General features: G+C 45.3%; 1 protein-coding gene across 9 annotated transcripts in view; it reads left to right on the top strand.

Moving 5' to 3' along the window:
• The window catches only part of LOC136486130 (putative disease resistance protein RGA3), a 57,195-nt gene extending 51,969 nt beyond the window's left edge, over window positions 1–5,226 (top strand). For 6 of the 9 annotated variants that reach the window (XM_066482917.1, XM_066482918.1, XM_066482916.1 and 3 more), the window contains 2 exons: window positions 79–4,167; window positions 4,349–5,223. In XM_066482917.1, the coding sequence (XP_066339014.1) occupies window positions 116–4,108 (3,993 nt within the window). In that variant the 5' untranslated portion in view covers window positions 79–115 and the 3' untranslated portion in view covers window positions 4,109–4,167; window positions 4,349–5,223. Of the gene's footprint in view, window positions 1–78; window positions 4,168–4,348 lie in introns of all 9 variants that reach the window. The other 3 variants (XM_066482921.1, XM_066482922.1, XM_066482914.1) reach the window with 2 other exon arrangements.
• The last annotated feature ends 8,486 nt before the right edge of the window (window positions 5,227–13,712 follow it).

Genomic DNA, 13,712 nt, shown 5'->3' on the forward strand with positions numbered 1-13,712 from the left:
GTGGAGCCATATTTGGTACAGCTCATTTTTGAATTCTGGCCTCATGTTTGGCTGCTCACTGCGAATTCATTTTTGCAGGAAATTAATATCTGGCACAGGAGAATCTATAAGAAAAATGACCGGGGTAGAAGCTGCTGCCATATCTGCTTTAGTATCTGGAACCTTGAAGGTTGTGGGCAACAAATTAGCTCCACTACTAATCAAAGAGTACAGCTCTATAGTGGGTGTCAAGGAAGATCTCCAGGAGCTCCATGATCTTGTTGAGGAGATCAACCTTTGGCTGGAAAAAACAGCAGAAAATTCTACATTTGCTTGGCTGAAAAAGTTGAAAGATATTTCTTATGATGTTGATGATGTTGTTGATGAGTTCCAGCTAAAGGCTGAAAAACATGACTCCAATGGTGACAGTGGTATTGTGTCCAAATACCTGTGCACAATACCAAAATCATTTGTTTTTCAATGCAACTCAGCCAACAAGATCAAGGCAATCAAGAAGAGATTTGCTGCAATCGTGAAGCAAAGAACTGACTACCAAGCAATAACAAAGAGTGTGGATCCTCCTGTTCAACTTACGAACATGAGAACAAAGGAGGTGACATCATTGCCTAATGTTGACGAGGCATTAGTAGTTGGAAGAGATAAAGATAAGCAGGAGATAATATCCATGCTTGAAGAGAATGATGATCAACAGAAAATTAAGATAGTTTCGGTCATCGGGCTTGGTGGGTCAGGGAAGACTACCTTGGCTAAACTGGTTTTCAATGATGGTAACATTATAGAGAGGCATTTATTTGAAGTTAGACTATGGGTTCATGTGTCAAAAGAATTTGTTGTCAATGATCTCATCAAAAAATTGTTTGAAGCTTTTTCTGACAATAATCCAGGAACCCATGCCTTGCCTTATATGAACCAAACTATCTCGGACAAGTTGAAGGGCAAAAGGTTTCTTCTTGTATTGGATGATGTTTGGACCAACTCACGAGATGAGTGGGAAGAATTCATGGTATGTCTAAAGGTTGGCGCACCTAAAAGCAGGATTTTACTTACTACTCGTAACAGAGAAGTTGCGGTAATAGTGGGATCCACCAACCAATTTTACTTACCATTCTTGTCTCCAAATGATAGCTGGAAACTATTCCAACAAAGCTTGGTAACACCTCCTACTAGTTGGGATTTTGAAGAGGTTGGGAAAGCGATTGTGGACAAATGTGGTGGGGTGCCACTAGCAATTAAAGTACTTGCAGGTGCTCTCCATGGGAAGGAGCGGATAGAAGAGTGGCAGGATGTGAGAGAGAGAAATTTATTGAATGTTGATGGTAAAGAAGATAGAGTAGCTGCATGCTTAAGGTTAAGCTATTCCCATCTGCCATTTAATCTCAAGCAGTGTTTTAAAATATGTTCATTGTTTCCTAAAGGTCATAGGATTGATAAAGAGCAATTGATTGACCTATGGATTGCTCATGATATGATCGCTGTAGAGGATGGTGTTGATTGCTTGGACTTGGAGCATGTTGGCCACAACCACTTTGAGTCTCTTCTGCAAGTGTATTTCCTACAAAACGTCTACGAAAGATATGGGAGAGTGACATGTGGGATGCATGATTTGGTTCATGATCTTGCCTTGTCCATCTTGGGTGATGAAATTTCACTTGACATGCCAAACGAGGCAAGCAGCAGTACCACAAAGAGCTATAGATATTTTTCTTTGATTAAACAGACAGAACATATGGCACCTAAATTTTTTTTTAGAAAAGCACGTGCTGTATATATGCGTAAGTATGAACATTACATATATGCCATGGCATTGAAGCATGCAAAGCACTTGCGCAGTGTTATGGCGGGATATCTCAATGCAGAAGGAGCTAACACCATATCTCAAGTTAAGTATCTGAAATATCTTGCCGTTTCAATACTAGATTGTAAAAAACTTCCTGACACTATGTCAGATGTTTGGAGCCTGCAAGCACTTCATGTAACACACAGCTATTCACTTGTCGAGATACCGGAATCCATTGGTAAGCTGAAAAAGTTAAGAACACTAAAGTTGTCGGGCTGTATAAAGCTGAAGAGTTTGCCAGATTCTATTGGTGATTGTCATATGATTTCAAGTATCGATCTTTGCAGTTGCAGTATGCTTACAGTGTTGCCAGACTCTATTGGTAAGTTGCAGAAGTTAAGAACACTAAACTTGTCGGGCTGTACGAAGCTAAAGAGTTTGCCAGATTCTATTGGTGATTGTCATATGATTTCAAGTATTTATCTTTGCAGTTGCATTATGCTTACAGTGTTGCCAGACTCTATTGGTAAGTTGCAGAAGTTAAGAACATTGAACCTATCAAGTTGTACAGAGCTGAAATGCTTACCAGATTCCATTGGGGGTTGTCAAACGATTTCAAGCATTGATCTTTACAGATGCAATAAGATTACAGTGTTGCCAGACTCTATTGGTAGAAATGAGAAGCTAAGAGTTTTGAGACTAGGTTTCACCCAAATTGGGAGGCTTCCATCAATTATCACAACACTGCGAAATCTGGAGTGTTTGGACCTTCACTCTTGCCGTGAGCTAGTAGAGTTGCCTGAAGGCATCGGCAACTTGGATAAGCTTCAAGTTTTGAACCTAAATTATTGTGAAAAATTGGGAGGAATGCCTATTGGCATTGAACAGCTCAGTCGACTACAAAAGTTGGGCCTATTTGCTATTGGTAAGGGAGAAAAGTTCGCTGGAATGTCAGAGCTTGCAAATGTATCTAGGTTTTGTGAGGAGCTAACAATCATAGGTATTCAACATGTGATGGATACGAATGATGCACACGTGGTATGCTTGAAACAGAAGACAAACTTACAGAGGTTGGGCCTAAAGTGGATGGCAGATTACACAAAAGAGGTAAACACTGAGTTGGAGCAGGCTGTCCTTGATGGTCTGGAACCACCACCTGGTATTAAAAGGCTGGACATTCATGGGTATTCAGGTAGGCAATATGCAGGGTGGATGCAAAGTCAAGTTGGTGGTGGAGTACAGGGCCCTGCTCCCTTCCCATTTTTGAGGGTGATGTGGCTATGTGATTTGCCGAACTTGAAGCATCTAGATGGGCTTGTCGAGCTACCTTGTTTGGAGGAGCTTTTGCTGCTAAGGATGCCTTCTCTTGAGAGCATAAGTGGAGGCCCATTTCCTTCGCTGGTGAAGTTGAAGATGGGTTATCTGCCTTGTTTGGGAGAGGTGTGGATGGTACCAGAGAGGACCATGCCCGATGTAGAAGATGGGGGAGGCTGCTACAACTACAATTTAACACCTCACTTGGGACAAGTCCGAGTTGGTAGCTGCTTAACAGAGTTAGAGATCCGTCGTTGTCCTAAGTTGGAGGTGATGCCGCACCTTCCTCCGTCGCTGCAGCGCTTGAGCTTGCAGGGCAGTGAGCAGGTGCTGCAGTCACCAGGCCAATGCCAGGGGTCTTCTTCGTCCCCCAGTTTTAACAAACTGAAGAAGCTTCAACTATGGAATGTGACAGGATTAGGATCTGGGCATGGGTGGGAACTGCTGCAACATATGGCGGCACTCGAGTCATTGGAGATTAATTCCTTCTCTGGAGTGCAAACCGAGGTGCCTGAGAGCTTGTGGAGCCTCACATCCCTCTGGTCCCTGGAAGTGTGCGGCTGGTCTAATATCCGCATGCTACCCGAGTCGCTAGGGAAACTCCGGTCTCTACAAAAGTTGAGCATCGTAATCTGCGATAGCCTGATCAGTCTCCCCCAATCAATGGGAAAACTCTCATCCCTCCAGGAGCTCGTGATACAATCATGCGAAGCACTTCACCAGTTGAGCCTCGGAGAACTCTGCTCTCTACGCAAACTCAAGATTACTTATTTGAGGGGGCTGACTTGCCTTCCACAATCCATCTGCCGCCTCACCACCTCTCTTCAAGAGCTCAGAATCCACCACTGCCCGGGCATCAAATCCTTGCCGGAGGGGTTAAAGGACCTCACGGCTCTGAAGAAATTGATGATCTACAACTGCCCTGATCTGGAGAGGCGCTGCAAGAGAGGAACAGGGGAGGACTGGCACCTCATCTCCCACATCCCTGATGTCTCCATTCATGGTTTTGACGGATGAATGAGGTGTGGCCGTGTGGGGAGGATTTGGTCAGCGACTGCATGCTACTGCTTAATCGGGTGAGTTTGTTGTGCTATTTTTACCTGTATCTATGATCAGTCCCCCTGTTTTCATGTGTACATTCACTGAGAGCCAATTTCCTAATTATTATTTTTTATTAAAATGTGGTTTGATTTGTGGAATACTTTGGACGAGGATGTAGTTTTGACATTTATGGATTTGCCTATTATTGCATTGCAGCCCACTGCACCTGGGAGCTGGGAGTCCTTGGTTTCAAATGATATGAATTCTCTACGCGCCTGTGTTTGTAATGCTTCGATCTTCGTCACATAGGAGTATGGGATTTCACAGAAGAACAGACGTTTGTGTTCTGTTGTTCAGTTAACATGATGGGCCTGCTTTGTCGTCTCGTCAGTCACAGTTCTTGGCAGCCAGAAGTTGAGGTAGCGCGCAGCCAGTGAGGTGGAACTATATATATTGCGACTTGCGAGTGATGCGCGATGATGGGTTTTTCTTTTGTGGCACTGTCAGTGCGAATGTGATGGAAATATGCTGAAGCAACCTACAAATATTGCAACTTAGGAGCAAGATGGCAAATCGTATGACTGTGGTTTGGGAGTTGCATGGCCTGTCCTGATCAGAATACAGGTGTAGATGTGATGATTTGGAAATGCTTTTGTGACAGTTTGAAACCGTAAAATTTCTTGTGTTGGAGGACGCTTCTGATGATGGTGTTGTGCACTGCATCTTGCGTGCTGCTATGGCCTATGGTGGAGATCGAACGCATGCTTTAATGCCAGATTGCATTACAGGCTACAGAAATCACATGAGTTGCGCCTGGGCCGGGCAGGAGGTAGTCTCCGGTGGCTTTCCGGCCGGTTCTTTCCTCTTCCCTGGTGTGTGAAACAGTCGGCAGTGCGCGCCACCCGTTGGACAGTAGCGTTTTGTTTTTATTTGGTAATAATTATCCAATCGTTGACTAATTAGGCTCAAAATGTTCGTCTCGCAAAGTACAACCAAACTGTGCAATTAGTTTTTGATTTCGTCAACATTTAGTACTCCATACATATACCGCAAGTTTGATGTGACGGAGAATCTTCTTTTTGCATAGTGCCAAATTCAGAAATTTGGAGAACTAAACATGGCCATGGTTTTACTCCACCTGTTTTAGTTCCTTCCACCAATCTAGTAAGGCCTTGTTTAGTTGGCGATTTTTTTTGAAAAATGATACTGTAGCACTTTCGCTGTTATTTGGCAATTAGTGTCCAATCATAGTCTAATTAGGCTTAAAAGATTCGTCTCGTGAATTTCGTCTAAACTTTGTAATTAGTTTTATTTTTTATTTATATTTAATGCTTCATGCATGCGTCTAAAGATTCGATGTGACGAGGAATCTTGAAAAATTTTGGGAACTAAACACTACCTAAGTGTTTCAGATTCAAACTTGTCATTATCTTTTTTTTCGGAAAGGTCGACATGTCATTATCTGATCAACACATTCTTTAGCTGTCAAGATATCAGATACACATTTACCTGCAGCCTCGTTTAACCCCTTGTATTGACGCTTAAGCAAGACAGAGAGTCGGTCAATGACCTTGGCAGCTTCTGATCTTTCGACCAATCTAAGTGTTTCAGATTCAAACCTGTCATTATCTGATCAACACATTCTTTAGTTGCTGCCAAGATATCAGATACACATTTACAAATTTTTTTTAATAAATAATTGCAGATCTAAATGTTGCTTTTATAAAATTGCAAAACTAGCATCATGTCGGCTATTCGACGGCCTATCGGCTACTAGATGGCCGACAACCTACGTGCCCAAGCAAAAAAAAAAAATTAGAGCAGGATCTAGTCGACAATCAGTTAGCCGACGGAAGACCTATCGGTAATCTAGCAGCCGAAAGGTGCCTATGCTCCTCCCTCTCCCCTATCGTTTGTGTGCGTGTATTGGGATAGGGAAATGTTGGAGATGATTTTTTTCCGATCCTGTAAAGAATCATAGATTCGGAGACCGTTTGGGGTACTCTTGGAGATGCTCTAAGATCAAACGAATGAAATCCCAGCAGGTGGGGAACCTCTCCCCTCCGGTTGACAATAAAAAAAGCTGTATTGGTCATCACTTTATAAGATTATTGGTCCTAAGGGCATGACAATGTTACTGGAGATTCGTGGCTTCTCTGGAGTGCAAACCGAGGTGCCTGAGAGCTTGTGGAGCCTCACATCCCTCCGCTCTGTACGGCTGGTCTAATATCCACAGGCTAACCGAGTCGCTAGGGAAACTCCGGTCTCTACAAGAGTTGAGCATCGTAATCTGTCGTAGCCTGATCAGCCTCCCCCAATCAATGGGAAAACTCACATCCCTCCAGTTGCTCAAGATAGGATGGTGCGAAGCACTTCACCAGTTGCCCGACTGCCTCCGAGAACTCTGCTCTCTACGCAAACTCGAGATTACAGACTTGCCAGAGCTGACTTGCCTTCCACAATTCATGTGTCGTCTCACCACCTCTCTTCAAGAGCTCAGAATCGATGACTGCCCGGGCATCACATCCTTGCTGCAGGGGATGGAAGGCCTCATCTCCCTTGAAAAGCTCTCAATTTTAGGCTGTACGGGCCTCACATCATTGCCGCAGGGGATGAAGGGCCTCGTCTCCCTTGGAGAGCTAACCGTCTGGAACTGCCCCAGAATACAATCCTTGCTGAGGGCATAAAAGGCCGCACTGCTCTGACGGAATTGAGGATCTACGACTGCCCTGATCTGAAGAGGCGATGCGTGAGAGAAACGGGGGAGGACTGGCACCTCATCTCCCACATCCCAAATCTTGAGATTGGCTGGTAAGCCAGATGATTAGGGGACTGTCTGTCTGTAAGCCACTACTATAGTGTCGTCCTCATCACTGTCGGATTTGTGAGAATCGGCAGTGATGTACCTTCACTGCCGGTTCTGAGCTTGAAAATGAGAAAATGATTGGGGCTGAGCTAAAACAAACAGTGAAGGACCACATCACTGCCGGTTTGTGGCTTGCACCGGCAGTGAGTTGACCACCACTTATCACTGCCGGTTCTAATCAAGAGCCGACAGTGGTTTGGTGCTATCACTATTGGTTCGAGCCAAGAACCGATAGTGATAAAATAGCAGTACAAAAAGCTGGCGTCGTCCTCTCTTTCCCCCTCTCTTCCATCCCGAGCACAGAGGCGCGCGTTTGGGCCGCTCCCTCCATTGTTGTGGCTGCTCTTCACCGTGAAGCTAGCTCTTGGATTTAGAAGAATGACTTGATCTTTTTCTTTAAGGTTAGTAACAAGCATCCACTCCTTTGATTTTGTAGCTTAATTAGCGTTGTTTTGATGGCTACATTGCTTGATTCTTATTCTAGATCTTTCTCCATTCTAGAGAGCACTTTTCCAATTGAACTTTGTGCAAGGCTTCCAAGCAAATTGTGGTGAATCTATCATCCAAAAGGTTGGTGTCTTTGAACACATTTAAAATCCTAGCTAATTACATGGTGGTCAAGATCATTGTTAGTATGTGATGCTATAATTAGTTCTTGATAAGAGTAGAGTAGATTCTTTTACAATTTTGATGAGCAAATTAATCCATGTGTCACCTACCAACATATTGTTTGGAGCTACATTGTGGTTCATGGTCATATCTCCAATTTTAGTCTTTTTTATAAAAAAATAGTGTCTCCATTTTTATGCGGCATCGAGTAGAATAATTGTTCTTCATTATTGTGCAATAATTGTTTTTTTATGGGGCTACGATTTTTAATTTATTTGGCCGGGGCTACCAATTTTAATTTTCCAATAATTAGTATACAATAATGTTTTCTAAAAATGGGGTGACTAAATTAAATAAGTGTAGAATAAATGGTACTTTTGAGCTACAATTGTTGCTCATGAAGCTCGACTTCTTATTAATTTCTCTATAATTACTGTCTCAATATTTTTTTTATAGAGATAGATCGAGAGTGGATGCATCTGTCCCAAACGGACAAGCGGTACATGCATGGCGTCAGCCCGTTTATCACCAATGCCAAAGCCCAAGCTAGAAATAAGAACCATGTCTTCTGTCCATGCAAACATTGCATGAATCAAAGAAAATAGGCTCCAATTGAGTCTGTACGATTGCACTTGATTACCAGGGGGTTTATGCCAAACTATACGACATGGACTATGCATGGCGAGGTTGGTGTGAATGTTCCGCAGGAAAACAATGATGATGTGGCCATGCATGACCTAGCCATCCACGATGTTGACGAGGTACCCGGTGTCAACACGGAATCTATGGCCACAGTTAATGATATGTTTAGAAACATGCTAGCTGATGACACCAAGGATAACGATGATATTTCTCAGCTGTTACTTAATGTAGAGACCGGATGTCTTAGTTAAAGACAGCTGAAAAAGCTAGGAAAAATGAAACAAGATGGCAAAACACCATTGTATAAGAATTGTCTAATGAGCAAATTAGAAGCCGACATCTTGCTGTTAGAGTTCAAATCGACAAATGGATTGAGCGATAAAGGCTTTGATCAGTTGTTAGGTATAATAAGAAAAATGCTCCTAGAAAAAAATAAGTTGCCAGAAAAGATATATATGGCCAAGCAAATGATCTGCCCCATCGGCCTCGAGGTTGAAAAAATCCACGTGTGTTTCAATGATTGCATATTGTACTATGGAGACAAATACAAAGACTTGGATGCATGCCCAAAGTGTGAAGCTCCACGGTACAAGGAAGGGCCGTCAGATGAGGGTACCAAGACCAGAGGAGGTCCCGTGAAGGTCATTTGGTATTTCTCTATAGCTCCCCGGGTGCATAGGCTGTTTGCATGTGCAAAGTCAACCAAGCTGTTACGCTGGCATGGCAAAGAGCGTAAGAAAGATACAATGATGAGGCACCCCGCCGATGGGAAAGACTGGAGGATAGTCAATACTATGTTCTATAAGAACATCGGTGGAGAGGTAAGGCACCTTTGGTTTGGTTTGAGCACAGATAGGATGAATCCTTTCGACCACGTTAGAACCAATCATAGCACGTGGCCAGTGACGCTCTTATATACAACCTTCCACCTTAGCTCTGTATGAAGCGGTCATACTTTCAGATGCCACTACTGATCCAAGGGCCAAGACAACCTAGAAATGACATCGATGTGTTTCTAGAACCAGTGATCGATGAACTAGTAGAGATGTTTGAAAAGGGTGTGGATGATGTTTGGGATGAGTACAAAAAAGAACATGTCACAATCAAGGCAGTACTTATCGCTACACTCACCGACCAGCCAGGTCAAGGTTGCTTGTTCAGAGAGAACACAAAAGGCTATACTGGATGTGTCGAGTGCTTGGACGACACCGATATGGTGCATCTGCCAAAGAACTCAAAGATAGTTTATATGGGACACCATAGGTTCCTACCTAAGGATCACCCTTACCGCAGGAACAGAAAAGATTTTGATGGGACTATTGAAAAACGCTTACCTCGAAAATATCGAGACGGGCCTACGATATTTCGAGAAGTCAACAAACTAGTGGTTGTCCTTGGGAAGGGGGACAATGCAGTGGCAGCACCTGATGGGAGCATCTGGAAGAAAAAATTAGTTTTCTAGAAACTACCATACTGGCTAGTGCTGAGTGTACGCCACTGTCTTGATCCCATGCACATTACTAAAAATGTGTGCGGTAACACGCTTAACACCTTGATGGACACCGGGGGGACATCGAAGGATTCACTAGCCACATGCCTAGACATGCAACACTTGGGAATCAGGAAGGAGCTACATCCCGTGGCGCTTGAGGATGGCCAGTTCAAACTTTTAGTTGCATCATGGACCTTGAAGAATGAAGAAAAGTGTGTGCTTATTTCTTTCTTCAATGAACTCAAAGTCCCGATGGGCTACTGTGCGAACCCGAAGAGGCTATTGAACATGAGAGAACTCAAGTTCAACTATGGCTGTATGAAGGCCCATGATTGTCATGTCATTATGACTCAGCTGCTCCCTGTTGCCCTACGTGGTATCCTCCCCCAAAGGACGGCGCCCAAATCATAAAGCTATGCACATGTTCTTGTATGAAGGGGACATGGATGAAGGATGGTCAACAGAGGAGGCCATTGAGTTCTACACATATTATCTGGATATCAATAGGGTCAGAGTTCTAGAATCTCATCACGAGGGAAGACTAGGTGGCAAAGGAACGATCGGGGAGAAATCTATCATAGTAGATGACCTCGTTTCTTTTAGACAGGCACAGTTCATTGTTCTCCAGCAAGTAGAGGATGTGATGCCATACATTGACGAGCATAGGTAATCGCTGCAAACTTTGTATCAGAGCAGGTCGTAGGTTTGGCTTGATAAAATACATAAGGTGGAATTTGTCAGCTGGTTGCGATGCCGCTTGATTGGAACAACGTTGGGTAATCAGCTGGATATCTTAGCCAAGGGACCTTCGTGTACATTGCTTATGTACCAAGGGTATGAGATCAATGGATTTACATTTTACACAAAAAAGCAAGATGGAAAGAGCACATACCAAAACAGTGGTGTTCGTTTCGATGCTCACAACGAAAACGGCAACGTGCAAGCGACGTACTATGGTTTCATAGAGGAGATATGGGAGCTAGATTACAGTCGGTTGAAGGCGGCTCTTTTTCACTACCAGTGGGTCCGGCTTGAGAAAATCACCACCGATAGAGAAGGGTTCACTACCGTTGATCTCACCAAGACCACATACAGAGACGACCCCTTCATCCTTGCAAAAGACGTTATGCAAATCTTCTATGCAGGAGGCAACAAGACAAAAGAAAAGCTAAAAGTAGTCCTGGAAGGAAAAAGGAAGATTATCGGTGTTGATAGAGTGACAGACGAAGAAGACTACATGGGCTATTAGGAAATGCCAGCATTCGAGGCGAATGTACCCCTACCTATCCTTCAAGAGGGTGACGAACCTGCTTACGTCCGGCGTGATCACGCTGAGGCCCTCATTGTTGGACCCGATGAAGATAGTTAGATTATTATTAACTATGTAATCATTATTCAGACGTTGTATCAGTAATTCATACTGAATATCTAATTTATATTTTGTGCACATCTCAATAATTGAATTATTGACTATGTAATCAAATATTGAGATGATGTTCACAAACATTATTATTTGATAATTATAGACCATTAATTAATTATCATAGAATTAAATAATCAAGACATAAATTTTTGTTTAATTTTAGAATATAAACTAACTACATTATTTCTATTAATAAATAAAAAAGAAAAGCAAACTAAACGAACTCTCTATCCTAGCTCAGCGGTTAAGGCCACGCACTCTACTCCGAGACCCGCACTCGAATCCCAGGTGGATGAAACTTTTTGATTTTTCATTTATTATTCAGTAGTGCGTTATGATGGGATAAAAGGAAAAATAAAACCAATCTAACCAAACTCCCTATCCTAGCTCAGCGGTTAAGGCCGTGCACTCTCGCCCCCGTGACCCGCTGTCGGGAACCAATACTAGGGTACCCGAATAGGATGAGCTAATGACCACCAACATTGATTCATCCGAGCAGTCAAGAGCGCGACTATAGCTCCAACCGACCCCCAGACGCGCAAGCTCCACCTCGTCCGACCTCTGGGGCGGACTCCGCCTCGCCCGACCTCTGGGAGAGGGCTTTGCCTCACCCGACCCTGAGGCAATGGGCTCCGCCTCGCCCAACCCCAAGGCCATGGGCTCCGCCTCGCCCGACCCTTGGGTTTGCGCTCCGCCTCGCTCGACCCTTGTGTTTGCGCTCCGCTTCGCCCGTCCTCTAGGGGAGGGCTCCGCCTTGCTCGACCCTTGGGTTTGCACTCCACCTCGCCCGACCTCTGTGGGAGGGCTCCGCCTCGCCCGACCCTGAGGTCGTGGGCTACGCCTCGCCTGACCCTGAGTTCATGGGCTTCGCCTCGCCCAACCCCGAGGCCACGTGCTCTGCCTCGCCTGGCCCTTGGGTTCTTGCTCTACCTCGCCTGACCCTAAGGTCATGGGCTTTGTCTCACCCAACGGAGGCCCATACCGCTGCCAACCACTCTAGGTCCAAGCGTATGGGCCTGGATCAAAGCTCTAACACTAGGGAAGAGACCGGCATGCCCTGATGTAACCTATGGCCATGACGGGCCATACTGGAGGATTCACATCAAGAACAGCGTCGGGCATACCGGTGCTGTTTTACCTAACCCCCATACGAACACTAATAGGCGCGTTAGCTCACCACAATGTTCGTTGTGCCGAAATGGAACTCCATGACCGACAGATGATGCCTGCACATGGCGCCAGTGGCGGACAAGGCTGCAACATGGAGCTATCCCTATTGACATCTATAGGGTTGGTAGGACCCGCATGATGGATGAGAAGGACTCGGTGATCCTAAAGAACTTTGGCTCTCTCTGGTTCTTCTCTTTTCCTCTGCTGTAACCCGTGCTTTCCCTTGGCCTATAAAAGGGAAAGTTGGGCGTCCTATGAAGGGGAGCCCAATTCAAGCCAGAACGAACCCATTGAACCCCGAACCGATCAGAACACGACACAAGCACACGGTTGAGCAGCGACCAAGCTCTCGGCACCTGTTCACTCCTTTCATCAGAGACTTGGGATCCTTTCCCTCTCTCTCCCGTTTGTAACCCCTACTGCAAACTTTTAGTGCTAGTAACACGAGCAGTAGCAACGAACTGGATGTAGCGACTTTTTGCCCTAACCAGTATAAACTGCATGTCCTCTAAGCACACCGTCCAAGCGAGACGTGCAATATTAGAAATTTACTCATCGGTGGTAACTCGAAACACCGATAGTTGGCGTGCCAGGTAGGGGTCTTTTGCGTGTCTCAACAACCACACCAGGCCTCAGATGGATAGTCACAATGTCAGCTAGGTCCCGGGTGCGCACATGTGCTTTCAGGAACTTAGACTTCATCATCACGACAGAGGGAGGGTTGGTGTAGGCTCCCACCATCGTCCAACCTCTCCACTTCACTGGCCTTGACACAATCGCCGAGGCACTTAAGGAGCTACAGCTGCATGCACTAGAGGCCCGTGCCCCTAGGGGCAACTAGCTCCTCGGCTTCGACTACGAGAGGTTAGAGTGCCAGATCGGCGCCTTCCTAGGACCCCGACCATCCCGGGAGGACCTACGCCACCTCACTTTCTCATTCGCCAATGTCATGGCACAGCTTGCCGGAGGAGAGCTGCTCTCTCTGGAATACCTCATCCGAAGCACCCCGATAGTGCTCCTGTTCGGTCTCTGCAACACCGTAGAGACCATTGGCGCAGCAGGCCGAGAGCTCACTGTCCCGACGACGCGAGCTCAATGCCAGCCAGTGCATGCCCTCAGAGCGACTCGATAAGGACGCGTCAGTCCACCAGGCACCACAAGACAGCAGGCCATGCACCGCGGTCCTAGTGCATGAGCGTGTCAGCCACCACCTTAACGCACGTGACACCCTCAACGCCCGCAGACATACCCACGGTGATGAAAGGTAGGGTGATAGCCGTAGCTACCACCCTCGTCATGGTGGATTCTATGACAACGGCAAGGACCGAAGCTTGAGCCTCGACTTACCAGGACCTCAGGCCTTTGGCTGACACATCCT

Source organism: Miscanthus floridulus, chromosome 10, assembly GCF_019320115.1.
Source record: "Miscanthus floridulus cultivar M001 chromosome 10, ASM1932011v1, whole genome shotgun sequence".
Taxonomy (NCBI): Eukaryota; Viridiplantae; Streptophyta; class Magnoliopsida; order Poales; family Poaceae; genus Miscanthus; species Miscanthus floridulus.